General features: G+C 34.5%; 1 protein-coding gene across 2 annotated transcripts in view; it reads right to left on the bottom strand.

Moving 5' to 3' along the window:
* Window positions 1-4,747: 4,747 nt before the first annotated feature.
* The window catches only part of LOC129514521 (thioredoxin-like protein 1), a 33,480-nt gene continuing 15,110 nt past the window's right edge, over window positions 4,748-23,117 (bottom strand). Inside the window, exons 5-10 of one of the 2 annotated variants that reach the window (XM_055333139.1) lie at window positions 17,992-18,114; window positions 15,056-15,125; window positions 13,433-13,605; window positions 11,307-11,411; window positions 6,292-6,334; window positions 4,748-4,911 (exon numbers count right to left, since the gene is read on the bottom strand). In XM_055333139.1, coding sequence (XP_055189114.1) covers window positions 6,296-6,334; window positions 11,307-11,411; window positions 13,433-13,605; window positions 15,056-15,125; window positions 17,992-18,114 — 510 coding nt within the window. In that variant the 3' untranslated portion in view covers window positions 4,748-4,911; window positions 6,292-6,295. The remainder of the gene's footprint in view (window positions 4,912-6,291; window positions 6,335-11,306; window positions 11,412-13,432; window positions 13,606-15,055; window positions 15,126-17,991; window positions 18,115-23,117) is intronic. The other variant, XM_055333138.1, reaches the window with a different exon arrangement.

The raw sequence follows: 23,117 nt of genomic DNA, 5'->3' as shown, positions 1-23,117 counted from the left end.
AGGCACCTGATTATAAGGAAGTACTAAAGCCTTTAATGACGACTTCAAAGCAGTGTTTCATATTCTTATGGAATGTTGCCATCATCTCCACGCCTTGCTAATTGTCATGTAAAACTGTGTTCAATGGTAGACTATGAAGCTTCTAAATTTCTTTGCCAGAAGGGTTTCAGAATCATTCTGCCTGCTGACGCCCCCTTCAACCATAGGATTATTAATATAATCAATGATTCTAATAATTAAGCGCTACAAAATTGTTTCCACAACTTAATGGGTTGACAATTGTATATGTCTACTAATTTCAATATTTCTACACATGATGACTACTCTAACATTCACGATACCAATCCTCCTGTTTTCCCTTCTAACCATTCCTGGTGAACATTCTTTTTAGGCTCGTCTTCTAATTCCTTGGTATTTATTCATATTCCCTAGCATTTGTTCCTTAGTTTCCTTCTTCCCCTTTACATTCCCTCTAGAGACTCCCATTCATGTATCTATTTTTATTTTCATCACCTAAATGACTCCTAGTTCCCTATGGCTAGCCCTAGGCTCTAAAAACCACATTCCTGCCTATGTACCTATGACACATCCCCACCAGAAAGCCAAAAAAGCATTTCAGATATACCGCTAAAGACAAAACCATACTCATTGTCCCCTCTGGACTTGCTGCTTTTCCTTGGAACCAAGATTTCTACATCCAATTGTAAAAGTGACACACTTGTGAGTCAGTGTGGGCTCTTCTACTACTTTCCCCCTCCCAAAAACTAAGAATACTCTGATCTCTTTCACGTGGCAATAGCAGCTTCCAGTCAGTGTCTACTTGCTCTTCCAGCTCCAGCTCCTCCTTCACCTAAGAAACCTTCTATTTGTCATTCTATGAACACAACATGCACTTTTCCTTTACTACTGCTAAGTTACCTTCCTCACCTTCCTAAACTGCAAATTCTACATCTCTTAGGCCTTAAGTATCTCTCTTCTCGGAACCTGACAATTTGTTCAATATTGATGATAGAGTTATAAGCAACTTTGGTTTAGTAGTAGGGGAAAATCCTTGTATTACTCCTCATAAACTAGTAAAGCAAATAAGACTACAAATAATTATAGTACTGTTTGCTAAGTGCCAGGATGAAACAACCACAGGTGCTATGGCAGCAAGAGGCATACAATCATTGTGTGTTAGCATTACTGGTTTTGCTTGGACTGAGACTGGTAGGTAAGTAGGAATTCGTCAGGTAGACCAGTTAGGTCAGAGGAAGGCCTTAGATACCAAGGTACATTCTGAGAACTGCTAGTGCTGACAGTGAAGGAGTAAGGTAGAGGCCTGGAGAGAATGGCATTATGAAGACCTCAGAAAAGCAAGATGACTAGCAGCCATATGGAGGGCACATTATAGAGGCCAGGTCAGAAGGAAGGAGACAGTTTGGAGGCTACTGCATTATACCCGGCAGAAACGGTAGCCTTTTAAAACAGCAATGAGATGGGACTAAGGGTACAGAAGAAGCACCCTTCTTGCAGACACAAAGTAACACATTTAACCTTCATTAAACCTAAGAGGTAATGTTCCTATTTTTACACAAGTGGACTCAAACTCCTAATATGTTATGTGCTCAAGATAACACAGCTTACAAGTAGGAAGAGCAGATTCAAACTTCAAAGATCATGCTCAAGTAACATAATGTGCCAATATCTCAAATGCATGTCCAAGTATAAATCAACAAATCATGTTTTCACAACTAATTCTGGTCTGTTCGACTTACCAGAATTAATTCCTAAATAAACTTTTTTTCCCCATCTATAAGCCTAGCAAGTGTAGAGGAAGAAGAAAGACCTTAGCAGGTTTAGGGTTATAGATGGTAAGCTTAATATTATTCTAGGCTCTCTGCAATTTTAGTAGTATATCCAAATTCCAAAGTTACTTTATGGACAAATTTGGTTACATATTCTCCCAATTAATAATTTTGCAAAAAAAAATAATAATAATTTTGCATGGGCCACAAAGTCTAAAAGTAATCTTACTAGCCTGTAAAATCTCCACTCTGCCAACTAATAGTGCTGGGCATGTAAAAAAGTATTGATCTAAAAATAAAGTGAGTATGTTTTAAACAACATCACTATTCTTAAGCAATATAGGTTTCATTTGGGAAATAAACATTATTTTAAATTTCATTTGCCTGTTCATTTTAACATGCTATATGTTAAAAAACAGACGTGTTTGGAAAACTTTTAAACATGCAGAATAATACATCTAATAATGGTGTTAAGCTAAGAGAACATAATGCAATGTTCCTTCAAGGTTTCCCTTCAGTGATCAGTGAATGGATTTCTTATTCTAAGTTACTTTTCTTTCAAAGAAAATTATCTAAGGTTAGAAAAGACCAATTCCATGTATATCAGACACACAAAACCCAATCTACCAATTTGAAGTATCTGAATATTAATACAAGCAACATGGAAGCCCCAAAATTCTTTTGTTCTCTAATGTAAGACAAAGGAGATGGTTTAAGTTGCCTAACTCAATTCCAGTGCTTTCTTACTTCAGAATTAAAGATTTATTGTAGACATTAAGAGGAACACAGGAAGATCTGAACTGTTTAGGTGTAAAAGCCCCCGACCCTCAACATTAGGTATATGTTTTTTTCATTGAATTAATAGCAGCTATAAATAAAACGCTGGGGCCAAGTGTGCAATACCTGCACTGCCCTGCAAAAGCTGCAAAAAAATACAGTATACATCTCCAAGTGGCACACAGATTTCAACTCACATGTCAACTCCAATAGATGATGTAGCTACCTCCATTATGAGACTGGGGGATAATTTGGCCAAAATAGATCATAAAGGTCTGCCATGGGCACAAGAGCACGTGTTACTCTTGACCTCTGCCTTCTCTTGCAAAGCTCTGTACTCAAATACTCTTGTTTCTACTATGGGTTATTTCATTATTGTTTCAAATCAGATAATGCATCCTGATGTGAAATATGACAAAATATGTAAATCGAAGGAAAAATTTTGTGGGGTGTTTTTTTTTTCCCCCCTGCTATGTCTGACAAAACAAATAACATAGTTTTCTAGAAAACACTATCTCAGGAATGGTTTTGGTTAAAATAACTGGTGTTTTCAAATGTTCTTTTTTATCCACCTGGAAAATTCAGCATACATATATATATATATTCCATATATGTGTGTGTGTGTGTGTGTGTGTGTATACATACACACACATACACTGTTTTAGGAGAAAACAGCATTTCAGCTTGGTGATTTAAGTAATATCAACTATGTATGTTTATTTGTAAAATTTCCCATAGTGAAACATGTTGTAGTTACCTATAAACATTCATTTTCACTATTTACAATTTTGAATAATCATGGAATGTTTGTATAATGCAACCAGTTGTTATAGAAAAGTCACATAAACAATATAAATCTGATACCCAATCCTTTACACATACGAAATTACTTTCACTTGGTTTTCAAACTGTCAAGTATAAATAGGATAAGGTCAGCAATACTTAAGATGAGGCACTTTAACAATTACCCAAAAAGGTTAAGTGTACAAAAGTGTAAAACAAAACTCTTGATATTAATCATACCCCTAACTTCAGACATGATTAATCTGAGATGGTCTATATTAAGGAATGTTATGAACTCTTATTTCTTGCCCTTCCCCTCCCCCTCCATTTGACCCAAGGCAAGTAACTATGAAATACATAAGTATATAGACATCATCACAGGCCAGTTAATGTGCTCACACAGAAAGGAACTAAACACCATGTATTGACACTAAGGGTTTTAGAAAGTGACTATTTTAACACAAATACTTCTGCATAATTTTTCCCATAAACATGTACAAATATATTGGTCTCCCAAAGGCAAAAATGCTATCTCAACCATATTCCTAGACAAAAATGCCCTCAAAGGTGTTAAGTGAATCAAAACTAATAGTCTGTGTACTCTTTTCAAACACTGAATTTCTAATATTCAGAGAAATTAAAATTAAATTTTAATTTTAAAAATAGAAAAATGAAAAAATTAAATTTACCAATACTTTCTAGATTACTTTTAATATTTAAAAAACTAATAATGAATATTTTGTTTTGCTAGCCTTTTGTGAAACACCTTTCATCATATAATTTGGCCAATTCATTTTTAAACTTAAATCATGTTCTCTGTATATTAACATTGCATCTTTTGGTAGTTAATAAATACTTGATTAAAAAATGTTAATTACTATTGCTGCATGAATTCAAAATACTGTCTTTTCTCCCATGGTCAGATTTCAACAGTAAAGAAAACAGCAGACTCAATTTTTTAAAGGTCATCCAGAAGGAATTAAAATCTGTGGTCCCATTAACAGTTTTAAGTGAGAACAGTTAAATTCTCATTAAACTTGTTTATTTCTGGTAGATTATAATTTGAGTAATTTCTATAGCCCAGATACCCAAATGTTTAATAAACATATGGGTTAGCACTCATCTTAACATACTTAGCTGTTCCAAGTCCATTTCTGTGTGTGTATAGAGCACACACGCACTTCTTAATTCCCTAAAACAGTCTTGCTCCCCTAAAGAGAAAAACTGGCTTTTAATATGCTACCAGACACATAAGTCTCTTCTAAAATCAGAAGTGGGCCAATTTTCAAATAAATGAAGAAGAGAAAATAGTTATTAGAATGACAAAATTTAAGCTTGGCAAAAGTAGTGACTTTTATTTACAACTGCATGTATCAAGATTACAATAAAAACACTAGTGATACCATCCGAACAAAAGCAATGATTTATTGGTAATGGCAATGAATGGAATATTGACAGTCTCTGATGAGAATCAAGCAATTATCCAGGAGCTGTAGATCTGATTGCATTATGGTCTTCCAGTGTCTTTTGTACCTTAGTGGCTTTCTCCTTTTTTGCCAACTACCTAGAAAAACAAAAATAACTTTACATGTACATCTTATTGATTCAGAAATATGTGTTACTTTCAAAATAATATTACTAATTGGTAATCATCTTTAAAGCCTGGCATTAATTTTTATCCCCCCCCCCTTTTTTGGGGCATGCAGTATATATTTTCACTGTTGAAACAAACTGTGACCTTCCCTTTCCTCCCAGCCTCAAGGAATTAAAAATAAAACACATGCAGGCTATTTTTGGTTTCCCACACTGTTTAAAGGAAAAGTAATGCAATTTTTCAAAACAAGGTTGACAGTTTAGAGAAGTTAATAAAAGGATGATGCTATATGAGTGAAATATATTTGGCAAACTATTTTTAGGCAATTAGAAATCAAATGTCGATCACAAAATACCCTAGAATTAAAAGAGAATGCTAAACTTATGTCTAAATGCCCAAGATGACAGGTTTCTAGACTTTTCTCTCAATATGCAGATATGCAATGAAAAGAGATTAAAAATGACTAATTTTGCGTATTTTCTTTTTTAAAAAAACATAAAGAATAAATCTTGTTTCTGTCAACGATTAGAAATATTCTCCATTGGAGGGCTTTAAAAATGTCCTACTTGCTATAAACGTGGCAGCATAAAAATGTAAGAATACACTTGGTTTCTACCCACAGTGCTAGAAAACAAATCCTCTGTAGGAAGGTTCTACAACTATGTTTTAAGCAAATAATTTACTAAAACCTGACGTTTACCATTAGACAATATATTCTCACAGCAGAAATGCCTCTAAAGAAATCTACCTGCAAGCTACAGAATATATATTTGTATACAAAAAGACTTCTATGTACATTTGTAAATGTAACTTTCATATTTTAACAGATTCTGTTCCAAATGGTAGTCTGAATCAAACAAAACTCATAAAGGTCTTCAGTACATGTCGGTCTAAAACAGAACATGGCCGGGTCAACATTATTCATGACAGAAGATTATAAAAACCCTTCCACTTAATTCCCAATCACATGATGTCAGGCATGCTGTTTTCCCAACCTTGAGGAAAACCAGTTTCATTACTTTAAAAGATTTCCTCTCTACTCTACAGAAACTATGTGTTAGAAAGCCCCAAAAGCCAGAAAGTTGCTAAAGAGATAGTTTCATAAAAATATGCAAATAAGAGTAAAATATTCAGGGCTTAAGAGCCTTCTTAAGAAAGAAGGGGAGGCAGTAGTATTTGTATCACTAATGAATTTAAGCAGATAAACACTGAAAGCATTATTGATCATTATTATCACTTGGGAACACACAAAACACAGAGCTATTAGATAAAGCAAAAGAAAACAAAAACAACTAATATTAAAAATTAAAATTTTAGCAGATGTGATACAGAAGACACAAATCTGCATACTGTTTCACAGGTTGATAACTCTCAACTTTCCAATGTGTACTCTCTGTAAAAAAGAAGAAATTCAGCATTCCAATATGGATGTTCTCATCCCATTTTAAAGAAACTATTTTATTCATTTTTAAGTGTTTATATTACACCTCAGACAAACAATAGTCTAGGTACATCAAAATTAGGTGTCAAAAATATTTATTCAGTAAAGAGTCCATTGATCTTCCATGTTAAGAGTTTAACCCAGCCTAACATTCAGTTCGTCTTTCAATGCCTTGAGCTCACTTGGGTAGGCAAAGCAGAGGACGTGCCCATAATTAATCAGCAAAAAGACTTTGGGGTGGGCACCTGGGTGGCTCAGTCAGTTAAGCGTCTGCCTTCGGCTCAGGTCATGATCTCAGGGTTCTGGGATGGAGTTCTGCATCAGGCTCTCAGCTCAGCAGGGAGTCTGCTTCTCCCTCCGCCCCTCCCCCCTGCTCATACACACTCTTTCGTGCTCTTAAATAAATAAAATCTTAAAAAAAAAAAAAAGACTCTGGGGCTGCAGTTCCATTGAGAAAAGAAAATCCATGTCTCTTAACTGTGGCCTAATCAATATACCATACTAGTTCTAGTATAAAAGACGTTGATGAAATTGTTCATATATGATTTCCAAAATGATTCTATAATTCCCAAAAAATAAAATTTAAACTTTAGATTGGATTAAAACATCCAACTAGTTAAGTCTAAAAGCATTTACAACATTTTATTGCAATATGATTTCTCAAAATACAGTACCAAAAATGAAACATGAGATAGGAGAAAGTAAGAAAATAAAAGTCAGGGAGCAACATGGTCTGATAATGAAATTAAAGCACCTAGTTGCAAGCCCAAAATAAAAAGCAAACCAAAACAAAATGCCAACTGAGACACACAGCTAGAATAAGATCTGAAGAAAGAGATGGTTGAGGAAATCTAGGTAACAAGGCTGATCCAGATGATAGAAGCTGGAGACATCTTGCACCAACAATGGCGAGAACATGGGAAGGGTGAGAGCAGACAGGTGCTAGATGAGCATAGAAGCAAGGAGGGGAGTAGAGTGAGATAAGGTCAATCTTTATATTACTTCATTTTAAAAAATCTTCTGTTTTTAGTTCATTTGAGTTGCATTAAAAAAGCTGAAAAATAAACAGACAGAAATGTTACAAAAATAGCTGATACGGTGAATGGCCAGTTTAGAAAAGTCTATTTTTATTACAGTGATGAAAATCTGCTCTGCTTTTCACATGCACCTCATTCCCCAAGAAGCAAAAGCCTCTTCAATTTGGCTCATATGTGTATACTTGTATGTTATTACTTTTTTATTAAAATAAAGCAATCCATATAAAGAGCACATTTTAGCAAAGAAAATATCTACTTCCAATTAAGATGGCAAGCTTTTCATGCTGCAACACAAAGACTCCATTTACAACAACAAATAGCCTAAATGTATATTATAATCTGTGCACAACGCCTATAATAGCCAAGAACAGACAAGTGGGAGGTGTGTTCTGGTCTACGAGGTCTTAAAAGTATAACCTTTAAAGTTAGAATAGCATGCACGGAGGTCTAAGATTTCTATCCACATCCAAGGTTCATTAGCATTACCTTAGCTTCTGTCATCTTAGTGACATAAGGAGAAGATCAATGATACTCTGAAAACTAAAATTATCTAGAAACAACTCACACAATATAAAAATGTAAACTGAAAATGCAAAACAATTCTATTTTATCATTCTTTAAACCATTTTTTACAGCTTTCTTCATTACACGAGGTATCAAAGCATTCCCCTCTGAGCTGATAAAATACATGCCAAATCTATTTTGAAATTTTAAATTCTAATTCCTTTGAAATTCAGACTGATTAAATAAAGTCCTGCACCTTCCCATTTCATGCCTATGGAAAATTCCTATTTTCCCTTCTACCTGGAGTGCCCACTGCTATCTTTTCCTTCACTGCTATGCTATCCATTTCGACTCCCAAAGTTTAGTTCAAGACCCTCCCCAAAACATTCTCATCCTCTCCCAGCCATTTTTGGGAAGAATTAAGTATCTATTGCTGGGCTAGGAAAGCATGAAAATACCCTCTAGAGGAAGAGACTTTAACTAAACTTTGATCAACTTTCCAAATGTTTATATATTATCTTTTAAGAATATAAACTTGCTATACAAAGGGATTATATATCTAGCATAATACTACAGAGACAACAGTACCACACCATATAACTATTATTTCCTTTTTTAGAAACCAAATTCATTTATAATTTTTAATAAGGACTCTATCTATACAAGATCTAAACTGGCCAATTTCAGTTAAACATAAATAATTTTTTATTGCAATTTTCCTACACTGATGTTGTTGACTTAGCTGAATGCAAAAAGCACTGAAATATTAGGGTTTTTTTTTTTTTTGCTTACTTTTGAGGAACAATTCAATGAATGACATAAGTCTCATTAAAAAGAAATTAAATGTAAATTAAAAGGAAATGCAATGTAATATTAACATACATAAAATCGCTGAACCCCCCCCCCAAAAAAAATCATTGAACCCATTCAAATTTATCAAACATTAAAAGCAAGGGACTAGCACCAAGAAAGGAGTCCATGATAGTATTAAATTATTCTCAAAGCGCTTCTAAGTGTGGTCTAGGCCAGGGGTCCTTGAGGTCCTTTCTGGGAGTATTCAAAACTATTTTCATAATAATGCTAAATTGTTATTTCTTAACTCTCACTATCTCACAGGTGTTCAATGGAGTTTTCCAGAGGCTACATGATCTGTGATAGCAAATTTGACTGAATGTAGAAGCAGGCATAAGAATGAGAGGGTTCTATTAAGTTAGAGAGCATAACAATTTATAAAGCAAAAACAATGCTCTTCTTGCTAAATTGGTCTTGATGTGGGGGAAATATGTATCTTAATTTAAAAATATCTATGTTAACATATAATGAGTTTATTATTTATAAGTAATTTGAAATTTCTCGGTTTCAATTTCTTAAGGGGTAAATATTAAATAAATATAGCCTACATTAACAAAATCTTTTTTTGCCCTCAATAATATTAAATAGTGTAAAAGGGTCCTAAGACTAAAAAGTTTGAGAACTATTGCTCTATAGCAGTGTTAACTAAAATTTAAAAAGTATTTAGTTAAATGATACATAGCCAATGTACAAAACAAACACAAATATTCCCAAGCAAGAAAAGTCTAACATCTCTGCTAACCTAAAGATAGTCCAGGAAAGGTAGTTTGGTAAGTAAAAGAGAGAGAAACTAGGCCAGAAGGCATAGGAGAGGGAGGATGTTAAAACCAAAAAGGTGGAGACAGATTCTTCAATGGATGATTATTAATGCATATTAGAAAAGCTGACTGAATGGCAGGCTGGTAAGAAGATGGTCAAGATGGAGCAGTGTTCATAGAGAAAAATGGAAACCAAATAGCACGAACAGAGGTGAGAAGCAGGGAACCTGAGCTGAAATTAATGAATGGTATAGAGCTTAGAGTAGATCCTATGAAGGAATTCAGCTAAAAACAAACTATGCAAGGCAGTTAAAGCCAAATCCAATGACATTTAATTCAAACAGGCAATATAACAAAGCAGGCAGCCCAAACTTCTTTGGTGCTCACACAGTTGCCCAGTACAGCATATCCCATTACATACAAATAAAAATGTAGATGTTTAATCTCTGTTTCTACTGACCTGTCATTATACATGTCAGATATTTGACAAAACAAATCTAAGTACGTAATTGTCCTACAGTTCTCAAAAGTTAAGAATGAGACAGGAAGTCATTGTAGTTCAAAAATGAGCAGTTAAAATACCTATAGTCAAGGTTATCAACTCTGCTAAACTCTGCAATTTTATAAGCTCATCCACGGTTATGCAATTTTATGAATTTTTTTGTAACTGAATTATAATGAGCTCTGTAGATACTACCAAAAAGAATAAAGAGTTTTCAGGATGCTCCATAGCTTCAGTTTCCTACCAAGCAGGGATCTAACTGTTCAGCTGGGTGCCTCTTCCTCCAGACCCTAAGGAAACTTCCTCCCAAGTAATCATCTCCAGTTTTAGACTGACTGCCAAAGGCAGCCATCAGAAACACAACCACACCCACATTCCCCATGCTGCCGCATGTTTAACCTGGGTACAGCAACTGGGTTCTGCATGGGGGAAGCTCCTGCTAACATTTCCATGATCTGTGGTTGCACTACTTTACAACTCTCCCTAAGGAACTGTGACCAAGGAGCAGCTGTTCCATGAAGGTACAAAATGTCCTCATTCCTAAGGTTCTCTTTTATCTTATAAATTCTCTGCAACCCTTAGGACTGTGTCCACAAAACAAAAACGTACATATACATACATACATACGTAATCCACCTGTTCACTGAAAATGTGCAATGTGGTCCTTAAGCACACAGACATGGTTTAAAGGCATCTCAGTACAGTAAAACTGAACCAATTCGTTTTAATTTAAAATTATTCGTGTGATTTTAAATGTTTTCATTGGAAACAATCAAAATCTTAATATCAGCAAAATTCTTAAAAATTCATTAAAAATTATTAAATGATTTTAACTTATTCCTATTTTGACATTATTCCTAACTGCTTTCTATAACCAAACCAATTATTTAGTTAAATTACTTTCTTTTTATCTTTTACTTCATTATAAGCAAGGATTTTTTTTTTTTTAATTGAAGTACAACTGACATACAATGTTATATTAGTTCCAGGTGTACAATATAGTGATTCAACAATTCTGGACATTATACTGTGCTCACCAAGCAAATATTTTTACCCTGTTATTTGGATACTATTTATTAATAGACACTGTAACCAGGACTTATTTTTATTAGAAACTGTCTTTCGTTGGACATCTAAAAATATTATTAGGAGAACCTATTGTCCTAGCTGAACCTAAAATTTCATGACATGGTATTATTTTGATTTTTAAGAAATTATTTCTTTAAAATTGTATTTTTACTTTCCCTAAATACCATTTAAAACAAACTTACTCGTTTGAAGTCATTCATATTGGTTGCCTGGACTGGAGTACCAATAAAAGTAAAATATGAAATTCTTGTTGTTTCTTCTTCACCTTGATTGGACTGAACAAATATCTATACCCCCCATCAAAAAAAAAAAAGAATTTTTACATTAATGATTGTTCTTTTTTTCATAAACTGATTTTGTTAGATTATTAATAAAAATGTCTTCCATTCTTTATAAGGATTAACCCAAACTACATTTAGTCTACCACAGCTATAGGACTATTAATTCCACTGTGGGCCCTGCTGTCTTCACATTCTCCAGGATGTCATGGCAAGACACCCACCCACACAAGTTCAGGATAATTCAGTGTGAGGGTGTGGAGGGGTCACAACTAAATTCCTTACAAAGAATGCTGAACAAGTATGAAATTCATTACAGTGGGCAGACCACTGCTGAAATTTTATTATAATTGGTTTTTGACAGAGGAAAGTCTCTGCACTTGTTTCTGATAATCATTCATTCATTCAATTTCCTAAAATACTAAAAGAAAAAATAGTATTGGAAATCAGCTCCTAAAATTGTACCATAGCCGGCATGTTTCTTTAAGCTTGACTCTTTATACTTTCTATGTAGAAACTCTGCTCACATGTTAGTAGACAACAGCTTACTTACAGATCCTTTTTCAATATACTGGATTTTTTATATGCTGTAAGAAAAAAACAACAATGCAATACTCTAGATGCTCTTTATTTAAGAATATTGCCTCTCTTGATTTAGAAGACATACTTCTTTTTGTTCTCTGATGGCATTAATCAGTTTTTGGTGTTTTTATAGGTAAGCACAGATTCACCTCAAACTAAGCTTACTAAAATTTCCGAGTCTGTAATAGGTAGAACCAGCTCTCCATTTATTTGTAATGCTCTTTGAAAATTAACACAAGTTTATATTTACAGCTTTTAAAATTCATCTACTTACTTTGATTAGACTTTCTGATCAAAACTGTCATTTTGATTTCAATTTTTATCACCAAAAAACTGATAACCATACTTCTTGTGACTAAGTCACGGACTAAAATAGTTTGAGATAGGACACAGTACACATAGACTTGAGCCTATCTCAAGATAACCATGTACAGTGATTCTCAGTGATGGAGATTATATCAAGATGTTTGGGTTGAAAGGGCTTTTTTCCCCCATAAATGCCTTCTTTCCATCACTAAATATATCAACTGGCATCAATTGAGGATAAGGTACAAACAAAAGTCAGGAAAATATCTGATAACCAGTATCTAGTTTAATCTAACCATTTTCATCCATTTCATTTGGGTAGAATATTTCAAATACTGAAATCTCAATTATAATCCTTCATCTTCCTACTAAATATATCCTGTGAAATTACAGTGAAAATCTCCTAAAATAAACAAATTATAGCACTCTCTAATTTACAAAAACCAGAATCATTTCATTAGAACAAGGAAATCACATTAGTTTGGAAGGACTGTTCTCAAGGACTCTGTGCTCGTTCTCACTTTTTTTCTAGGTGTTCCACTATTCTAACCCTCCTATACCCTCCTCTGAAGGACTGGAATGGGAGGGATGGATGGGAGGAGGAGGTGGTTTGGAGAGCATATGCTGGTTTTCATTACTAAAAATCACAAAAGCAATTAATAACTGCTAAGAAGCAGCTGACTTCTTAATGCAAATTAAGATAATGTAAACGTCTTCTTTTAAAAAGTCATTTTTATTGAGCTCATAACCACTACACTATTAAAAACTGTACATTCTAGAAAAATAAATTGGATTTTACAATTATCATTCATCACCCAGTATGAAGGATAATCTACAAATACCTTCAGTTTAAGTATAAAGAATGTTCTAGATTAAATTGTTCAGAGAAGCTGCCTAATATGTATAAAGTAAGTAAACTGACAAATTCACAACTTTTTCAAAAAATCAACCTATCCTTCCTCTTTAGGGCATATCAATTAAAAAGAAGAAAATTTAATTAGTTCATTATACATTTTTACTCATTTCAAATCAAGTGGACAAAAACCTACTAAAGGACCATTTAGAATCACCTAGGATACTGAAGATAATAGCATGAACTGTCTGTCACCCAGAAACGCATTAAATATAGCTGAAATACTCACAGTTACACTGTTAACATTCTGAAACTTAACATAACGAAGTGGGACAATGCCATCTTCTTTAATATCATCCTCTGTTAGTTCCAGAGCTTGAGTTGGTTCACTTCTTTCCGCTTCTTCAAAATCCATAGATCGGGGTAGATTGATAAAAATTTTTACATATTTAGGACCCTGACCTATAAAATGGTAGAATAAAATTAAATGTTAAACCAAACTTGCAATACTTTCCTTCCTTCACCATTACATTCACACTATACAACCAGACACACATCCAAATATATGCACATATCTACTTAAATCTTTAGCAACTTTAAGAAATTCTGAGTATTTTCATAGCCATTCTTTTTTTATAGACATTTTTTAAATGCCTGCTAGTAGTATACTAAGTCCTAGGAATACTACATTGAAACACATATGTACATATGCATACAAACATATGAACAGACTTCTTGTCCTCAGCTATAAAAAATATACTATGATACATGTAATACTACTAGCGAGGAGGTAGAGGGAAGGTGGAAATATAGTCTGACAATGTATGCAGGTTAACAAAAAGTTTCATAAAAGAAATTAACATTTGCACTGGGTCTTGCAGTTGGCAACAACTGGTCTATTTGTTATTTAGGAGAAAAGCAGTACCAGTGACAACATTTAGCTAAGAGGAAATTAACTATACAAATTGCCAAATTTCATCTTAGGGATTAAGATATGTTAAGTGGTTAGATCACATTTAGAGAATGCCTTAGTCACTTTAACTTCAGGGTACAATCCAAAACCTGTATTTTGTGGCTGGTTAAGGAATCTTGAGACATCCATATTGCTTACTCATCTCTAAAGCAACTGCTTTTACAAATACTTTGTATTTTCAGACTAAAGATACAATTTTACTAATGAGAAACATTTATAAAAATTTAAAATAACAAATGAGAAGGGAATGCTATCTGGTAAATAGGATGTTTGCTATTTCTCCCAATTGTGAAGAAAACAAAACAAAACAAAATCCTAGTCCCCACCTCCCCACTACCTGCCAAGTCTATACAATCCTGTTTACATATAATATACGTAAGGAAGAAGATGAAACTACTAACAGCGTAAGTAGGAAGATCTAGAACCCCACATATTATATATAATGATAGGAGTGTGAAATATAAATCTCCCCCAGTTCTGATCCTGATTTAGAACAACAGTTGGAAGAAAGAGGTGCTTTGTTTTCAGATTAAAATAAAAAAAATTTTTTTAATTTTCATTTTAGTTTCTAATAACCTCACATTATTTGCATTCATTAATCTCTTTGCTTTGTTCTAGAAACAAAGCAAATTTCATCTTTCCTAAAACAAGGAATATCTATCTACTTTAACCATCTATCTGAGAGAGAGAGCACAAGCAGGGGGAATAGGAGAGAGAGGAGAGGGAGAAGCAGGCTCCCCATTGAGCAAGGACCCCACCACCACCACCACCTACAGGATTTGATCCCAGGACCCTGGAATCACGACCTGAGCCCAAAGCAGATGCCTAACTGAGTGAGCCATCTGGACGCCCTTACCTGTATTATTTAATAAAAAGTTTTATATATGTGCTAACAGGTCCACAGAGCAGAAAGTTAAAGAAAAGCTGTCCATTACTCACCATTATCAGGCCCTTGAAATTTCATTGAATAAAGCTTAACAGGCTGATTAAATGCCACAGTAATAAGTAGCTGTAAAGAAAATAAAAAGTTTCATTTTAAAAGGACTCTTGAACACCCTGAATACATACAACAGTTAAGTACTTAGATTTATTAATTCAATGGCAGAAAATATTTAATTCATTTCATAAAACCAACGTAATACAAAAAATCTAAGTTTAAAGTAACTTGATTAGACTGACATTTGAGAAATACAATCATCTATTATTCACATAAGGGAATGACAACAAAATTTAATGAAATAAATTAAATTAAAAATACGCATAAGGGGGGGCACCTGCTAGCTTAGTCAGTAGAGCACGCAAAACCTAATCTAGGGGTTGAGTTTGAGCCCATCATTGGCTGTAGAGCCCACTAAAAAAAGGTGGGGGGAGGGGTCAGAATATGCATAAGAACCTAAGGTCTTGTGACCTGTAAAGTGATAAGCAATCTTTCTTTCAAAAAAAAAAAAATCAAACGATTTCAAATTAAAATTTAAACTATGTATTTTAGTGTATAAGTTTAACATTTTATAGGATGGTTTGTCAAGCATCTACCCACATCACTTGACAATTTGGAGACAATGCACAGGTTATGTGAAGAAACTACCCCTCAGATGCACTCTATTATCCAAAACTCAATACAATAAGACCTTTAATAGCTCTACAGAATAATTGAATGTAGAAGGCCACACAAGGGAGCTGGGATAATGAAACACTGTCAGGATGCCTCTCTTAGAAACCGTAAGTCAGGGATCCCTGGGTGGCGCAGCGGTTTGGCGCCTGCCTTTGGCCCAGGGCGCGATCCTGGAGACCTGGGATCAAATCCCACGTCAGGCTCCCGGTGCATGGAGCCTGCTTCTCCCTCTGCCTGTGTCTCTGCCTCTCTCTCTCTCTCTCTGTGTGACTATCATAAATGAATAAAAAATTAAAAAAAAAAATTTAAAAAAAAAAAAAAAAAAAAGAAACCGTAAGTCATTTGCTCAATCTTCTTTCCAGGTTGAGTTTTACGACCTATTTTTTTTTTTTCAAGGAAAAACTTTTATTCAGAATAAGCATTAGCAAAATGAAGGTAGGTGCCTCATAATGCAGGGCCACAGAGTACTCAGAAAGAGATTAGAAAATCATTACAAAACTTTGCTACAGATTAAAATAAACTTGAAACCACAATCATTGGCTATAAAATGCCGCTGTATGGAATCACTAAAAATAAAAGGTGAAAATCTTCAGACGATTTGTTCTCTTGCTTGCCCAAGTTGCAGGGAGTCAACAGCCCTCAGAATCCAGTGCAGCTGTGACACGCAAGGCCAGGGAGTGATGAGAGGACCCCTCAGCCCCACCGCTGTGGCCCTGCCATTGAATCTGCATGAAGACCACCTGGCCTCCAGGTTCAATTAAGTGCTTGTGATTCTCCCAGTGAGGACTCCCAATTACGAAGGATGGGAGCTCAGCAGGAAGCTTTACTGGGACTGCATCTGCCTCTTCAACTTGGCCAGTCTCAGGAGACACTCGTCCCTCCACTGCCTTCTGGCGCCTAAGTGCTCTGGGTCATCGGGAACATTCACACACATGGCCTGGTTAACTTTTTCAGTGGTGGCCCTGGAAAAGTCTGGAATGGGCCCAAAAGTCTTCACATTCCAGCTGAAATTGTGCCTGATGTACATATCTATGCTTCTGCCCTAGAAGGAAGATTTTCCTGGCAGGAAGATCTCAGGGAAGCTGTGGTCAGTTCTGCTGATATGCATCATCACATTATATTCAGGGCACCACTGACAAGGAACACAAGTGTAAACAACATTCCTAAAGCTGTTCAGTAAGGTAGCTATGGTTAGAGCAAACATGGAATCTGAATTTATGATTTCAGGATCATTGTGGTCTGTTTGCCTAAGAAAATAACCAGACTACTTCCTTTGGTTATATAAATGCTTTTTATACTTGATCTATAATAGTGTGTCAAAAAATAATAAGCATGGCACATATATAGAAATTTGAACTATAGGTGAAGAAAAGAGAATGGAAAGCTAGAAATAGATCAAGTCAGCAAGAATCTGACATCCTCTTCCTGAAGTCTGTGAACAAGAATCATTTAACTCTTTCAAGAGAAGCATGATCAGATTCATGTTTCATTTTTTTTTTTTAAGATTTTACTTATTTGAGAGAAAGAGAGAGTGCACACAAGCTGTGGGGCAGGGGAGATGGAGAGGGAGAAGCAGACTCCCCGTTGAGCAGGGAGCCTGACGAAAAGCTTGATCCAGGACCCAGGGATCGCGACCTAAGCCAAAGGCAGAAACTTAACCAACTGAGCCACCCAAGTGCCCCTGGATTTATGTTTCAGAGGAATGACTTTCATGAGCATGTGGAAGATAAACTGAAATGGAGACAAAGCAGAGACAGTGGATTAGAAAGTAAATTAAGGAAAGTAACACTCAAGATGAAGATAATGATGGCTTGATCAAGGTAGTACTACGCTACTTCCTCTGTGACAACACAGGGAAGTATTGGGAAGTACAAGAGAGATTTACATCTGGGAGTGAAGACCAGGTACACAGGGAGTGCTCCTCTAATTAGTCTTTATTTCTCAGGTACAAATTCATTTGGGTGAGGTAAAAAACAAAATATGGAAGACAGGTCAAGAATGAATATAAGGACTTAAGGTGGTGAACGCTCAATTCATTAGTGGGGCCATTCCAAAATTCTGAGATTCTGTGTAATGCACCTGGCAGTTTGCACAGAACAGAGAAAGGAGGTGGGTCTATACCATCAAAGAAACGGAAACTTACAAAAAGGAAAAGAAGTGGTCATCTGAGGAGAAACATAAAACAATGAGATGGAAACATAATAAAGAACCCAGAGCAGGCATAAATATTGATGATCCCTACAAGCTTTAAGTATTCAATTACCTGTTCATCACAATCAGATTCCAAGAAGGTCATATCTTTTCGTAAACAGTTGTCAAATCCATGCTCATCACTTTCATTAAGGCATTCACAGCCAGCTTTGTTAATAAAAGGCATTAAATCCATCTGAAAAAATTAAACCAAGACTTTAGGCAAAGCACTTGGATTTGGTCTAACAAGCTAACCAAAATGTAAATACATGATTCTCTCTAAAGTAGGCAATTTTAAAGAAAATTTCTCTTTTAAAATAGTTACTAAAATTTTTACAATAATCCCTTCATTTCAACTTCTGAAATGAAGGGATTATTCATTTCTATCACTATTAAAGCCAAATCTAGGCTTAGCCCACTTGATAAAGTATCAAAAACTAAGTTTTTAATGTGAAGATTATAAAATGTTGGCTTGTACTTTTTTATTACCAGTGATTTGCTGTGCAAAATATGCAAATGAAAATATCCATAAGATCCAAAGAAAGCCGACCTCCCTCTTCTAGTGGTCATGTACTCCTTAAACCTATATTCATAAACAGTTTACATTTAAGATAAATAACAAATAAGGATTAGAACACTTATTATGGAAAATTTCAAACATATATAAATAAATAACACAGTGAACCTCTCGTACTCACCTCCCAGTTACAATAATCAACTCATGGCCACTCTTATTTCATCTTTACATCGCAAGCAGTCCCTACCCCCTCCTCCCATTTTCAAATAAATCTTAGACATGTCTTCATTTCATTCATGAACATTTCAGTGTGTTCATGAACATTTCTAAGAGATAAGGACTCTAAAAGAAATCCTCAATATAATTATAACTAAACCGAGTTAATACTTTAGTCATTAACAGATTTCCATGTTCACATTTCTTCAGTTGTCTCATAAATGTTTTACAGTTGGAAATAAGAGTTCAAAAAACGTACACTGTATTTGGTTAATGTCTCTCAAATCTCCTTTCATCTATGGTCACTTAGTACCTATAGATTTCTAATATTCTGGATTGTGCTGCTTCCCCATGGCATCATTTAACATTTTCCTGTCTCCCGCGTATGTGTTGGTGGGTAGTCCCACACCACACCAGAGTTCTGACAGTGATCGTCCCTTCTCCTGGCTTTAATGAGTGTGCCTCTGGTGCTCTCTCATAAAGATTTTATTGATTGCTTTTGGAATAAATGGGTAATGAATTCTGTCAAATGCCTTTTCTACATATTAGGAGATCAGAATCTTTCTCTAGATCACTGAATTTTGTTTACTAATATTTTCAGAACTTCAAAACAACTGTTCCTAATTGTAACCCATCGTTAGCTTTTTTTGGTGCAAACGTTGTCAGATTCTGGGATCAATGTCATATTTACTTAAAAAAAATTTAGAAGTTTTCCCTCTTTATATATAGTCTTTGAAAGTTGGAATAACACTAGACTATCTGATCTTTAAAGATTTGGTAAAATTTCCTTTGAAGTTCCCTTGACCCTGATGGTAGAGGTCTCTAACAACTTTCTCTATTTCCTCTATGGTGATTGGTCTATTTAGGAGTTCTGCTTATAATGGAACTGATTTTGATAAACCCTTTTTTTCTAGAAAAGTATCCATTTCATCTACTAAACAAGGACTAATTTTGAAGTTTACCAAGTACTACAGATTATCATTTACACATTCACCTATCACAACGAGTGCTCTATTTTTTTATACAGATACTAATGCATATGTATATCATTCTGAAAGAGTATATATCACTCTAAAGAAAGCTTTTTAATGTCAAATAATTATGTCAGGTCATTATTATCAATATGGTAAGAATCCATTAGTATAGATCCTTAATTATTCATGGAGTGACCTAAATGCTTTTAAAGCCAAAATGTTATTTTGAATTTATTAAATGTTACGCTGTAGATGTTAACCCTATTGCTCAGGGTAACACACTGTAGCCAATTTAAAAGCAGCGGGGTGGAGGAGCAGTAGAGGGATAAAGTAGCACTGTAAAGCAAAGTGCCATTCTAGAATTACTCTAAACTTTAAGAACATTTGCCTTGAAAGGGTAGTTTTGACAAATCTTTTAAACACATTTTCCATTCTACCAAGATACCTCTTCAATATTATATCTAGGATTAAGACCCCAAGCATGAAGACAACATTGCAGTCATAGTATCTTAATGATGAAAAATAAACTAGGTGACTTAAAGTTGTTTTAACATTTATTTTTTTTTCCCCCCGTGGGACACACAAAACAAGTATCACCAACACATGCATTAAAGTGCTTTGTTATACAACACTCTCTGGGACAAACTGGCATTATATCTGACCTAACTGCAAACTGACATATTCTAGAAATATGCCATTGGAAATAAATAAATACACTACCTATGGAATCAGCTTGCCAATGAGAAAATAATGAGAAAACAATCAGACAAATCCAGATTGTGGGACATTATAGAAGACAGATGGTCTCAACCTGCGCTGTACAATAAGATAGCCATTAGCCACATGTGGCAATTTAAAATTAAATTAATTAAAAATAGATAAAATTTAAAATTTGGTGTCTCAGTTGCACTAGGCATGTAACAAATGCAAAATAGCGACATGTACCTAGTAGCTACTCTATTAGAGTGGTATTGGTTTAAACTTTCAAAAAAAGGCAGTCATGAACAAAAGCAAAAAACAAAACAAAAAAAAGAGACAGAAGTTTCCAGAACACTAAAGAGAACAACTTAAGTGCAATGAATGATCCTTGACTTGATCCTAAATGGAGGAAAAAGAGCTATAAAAAATATTCTGGAGGAGCACCTCGGTGCCTCAGTCAGTTAAGCTCTTGCCTTCAGCTCAGGTCATGATCCAGGGGTCCTGGATCAAGCCCCTGTAGGGGCTCCCTGCTCAGCGGTGAGTCTGCTTCTCCCTCTCCCTCTGCCCCTCTCTCCACTTGTGCTCTCGCGCTCTCTCTCTCCCTCTCAAATAAATAAAATCTTAAAAAAAAAAAAAAGGAATATTCCAGAGATAATTAAGAAAACGTAAACATAGGCTATAAGTATTCTGTACCACTGTTAAATTTCTTAGGAGTGACAATGCTATCATGGTCATGTAAATGAATGTTCTTGTTCTTAGAAGCTACAGGCTAATAAAATATTTAGAGATGAACCAACATATTTTGTCCACAGTTTCTTTTAAATGATTCTGCAGAAGGTAAAAGTGTATAAGTAAATATTAAGAAAGCAAAAATAGCAAAATATTCACAACTGATGAAACACAGGTGAATCGCATATGTGTTTGTTGTACTACTGCTCTGTCAAGTGTGTTTTAATAAATTTCATTGTTCTTTTTTGGAGGGGGAAAATCTAACATAAGACACACACAGGAAGTCAGAAAAACCTTTCCATGCTTCCAGTTTGGCTTAATGAAAGATCTGTCTTACTATACAAATTAGAGTCACTTAAGGTTTCATTTCGTTTTGATGAACGATGACAAAATTTGTAGTCTAAAATCTATAGTTCAGAGATCAGAATACTAAAATAGATGAGTAAGCCTCAAGATCCAGAACATATGCAAATCCAAGTTCAATTCCAGAGCACCCAGAACTCAAACTTCTGGGCGGGGTAGGAGACTTGATATTGAGGCCCTCTCGTTGCATCTGAAGTCACACTGGGTACACTTAACAAATATGGGAGAAAAGAGAGAATGTTTTCAATTTTCCCAATGCTTTAATCAATGTTTTAAAAACTCAAAGTCATTATATTCACAGAAACACTCTTACTTCTGAATAAGAACTGTTATGATTCTTAATGTTATATCATGCTTACATCTATGGCAGTATTTCAAACCCCTCTAAAAAAAGATAAGCCTATCCCTCTTACTCTGGCTTCAATCAAATTAGGAGTTCTAAAACTACAGATGTATAAAATCAATAACTGTATAGCCTCTCAGTGTTACAACATAACTGAAAGTCTTTAAAACCAAAATTTTATTTTAAAATTGTCAATACATTTTTTGCAATGCTTATACTTAAATTTACTTAAGATACAGGCTTTCATTCATTGACTTACTCCCATTAAGTTTCTATTTGTGTTGTGAGAATGATATTCTTAGAAACACATTACCAATCTTAAATATTTAATAATCTTATAGATGTATAGTTCAAAACCTTTAATGTCTTGATTGACACCTGATGGAAAAAATGAAAATATTTTAATTAATTTATTTTTTGAAAGTGTTTTTAATAGGTTTTCACACCGTATTCATAACATTTGCATAAAAACTAAATTTTTTAACTTTCTTAAAACTTCATTTTTTCCTGCTTATTTCCTACCTGCGGCCAAAACACTAATAATCACACTTAACTGATGTGTAAAGAAGTATCCCTCCAGCTAAGCAGCAGGACTGCTGTGCTCATAAGACCTTTTCACGCAAAAACCCTTAGTAAATAAAGGAAAAAAATTCACAAAGATGTAACCACAACAGTTTACAAGTCAAATAATTTCCAAAATTTTCCAAAAGGTGTCACAACCCTAACTTATACAACATGTTCATACTTTCTAACTGGGTATTACAATTTCAAATTTTTACCTAACACTTTTGTTTTAAACATATTAATTGTGCCTAACTCAAATAATGCTAGTACATGTTAAAGACACTTTTTGAAGACAGAACACTCAGTCCCCAACACACAAATCTCTCATATTTATCTGACTAGAGAGTCTCCTTATTCAGTATGAATTTAAGGGACTTTACAGAAAGGACTTGTAGCCCATGACACAGATCTGCTGTATTATACTTGATACACATTCTTTCATATATTAGCTTTAACTTGAGGTAACATTTTTTTTTTAAAGTTCATTTCTGATCTGTTATCACCATTAACTTTAGAACAATAAAACAATGTTCTAAAACATTTTTAGAACAATAAAAATTAGGAAAGATATACGCAAATATATATTTTGGTATGGAGGATTAACTAATTTGCATAAATGAGTCGGTTACCATGAAGGGCTACTTCTGAATTTGGTTCCTTCCTGAATAGTTTTCAAATAATAAAGATACTGAATTATAACTATTTGTATTATGTAATTTCCAAACACTTTTAAGTTCCTAAGTCTTCAGGTTATCATTTGAGCAACAACTCACTCTTAAAACTCAGAAAAACAT

This window comes from Nyctereutes procyonoides, unplaced genomic scaffold (genome assembly GCF_905146905.1).
Source record: "Nyctereutes procyonoides isolate TBG_1078 unplaced genomic scaffold, NYPRO_anot_genome, whole genome shotgun sequence".
Classification (NCBI taxonomy): Eukaryota; Metazoa; Chordata; class Mammalia; order Carnivora; family Canidae; genus Nyctereutes; species Nyctereutes procyonoides.
This window is presented reverse-complemented; position numbering and strand designations above follow the sequence as displayed.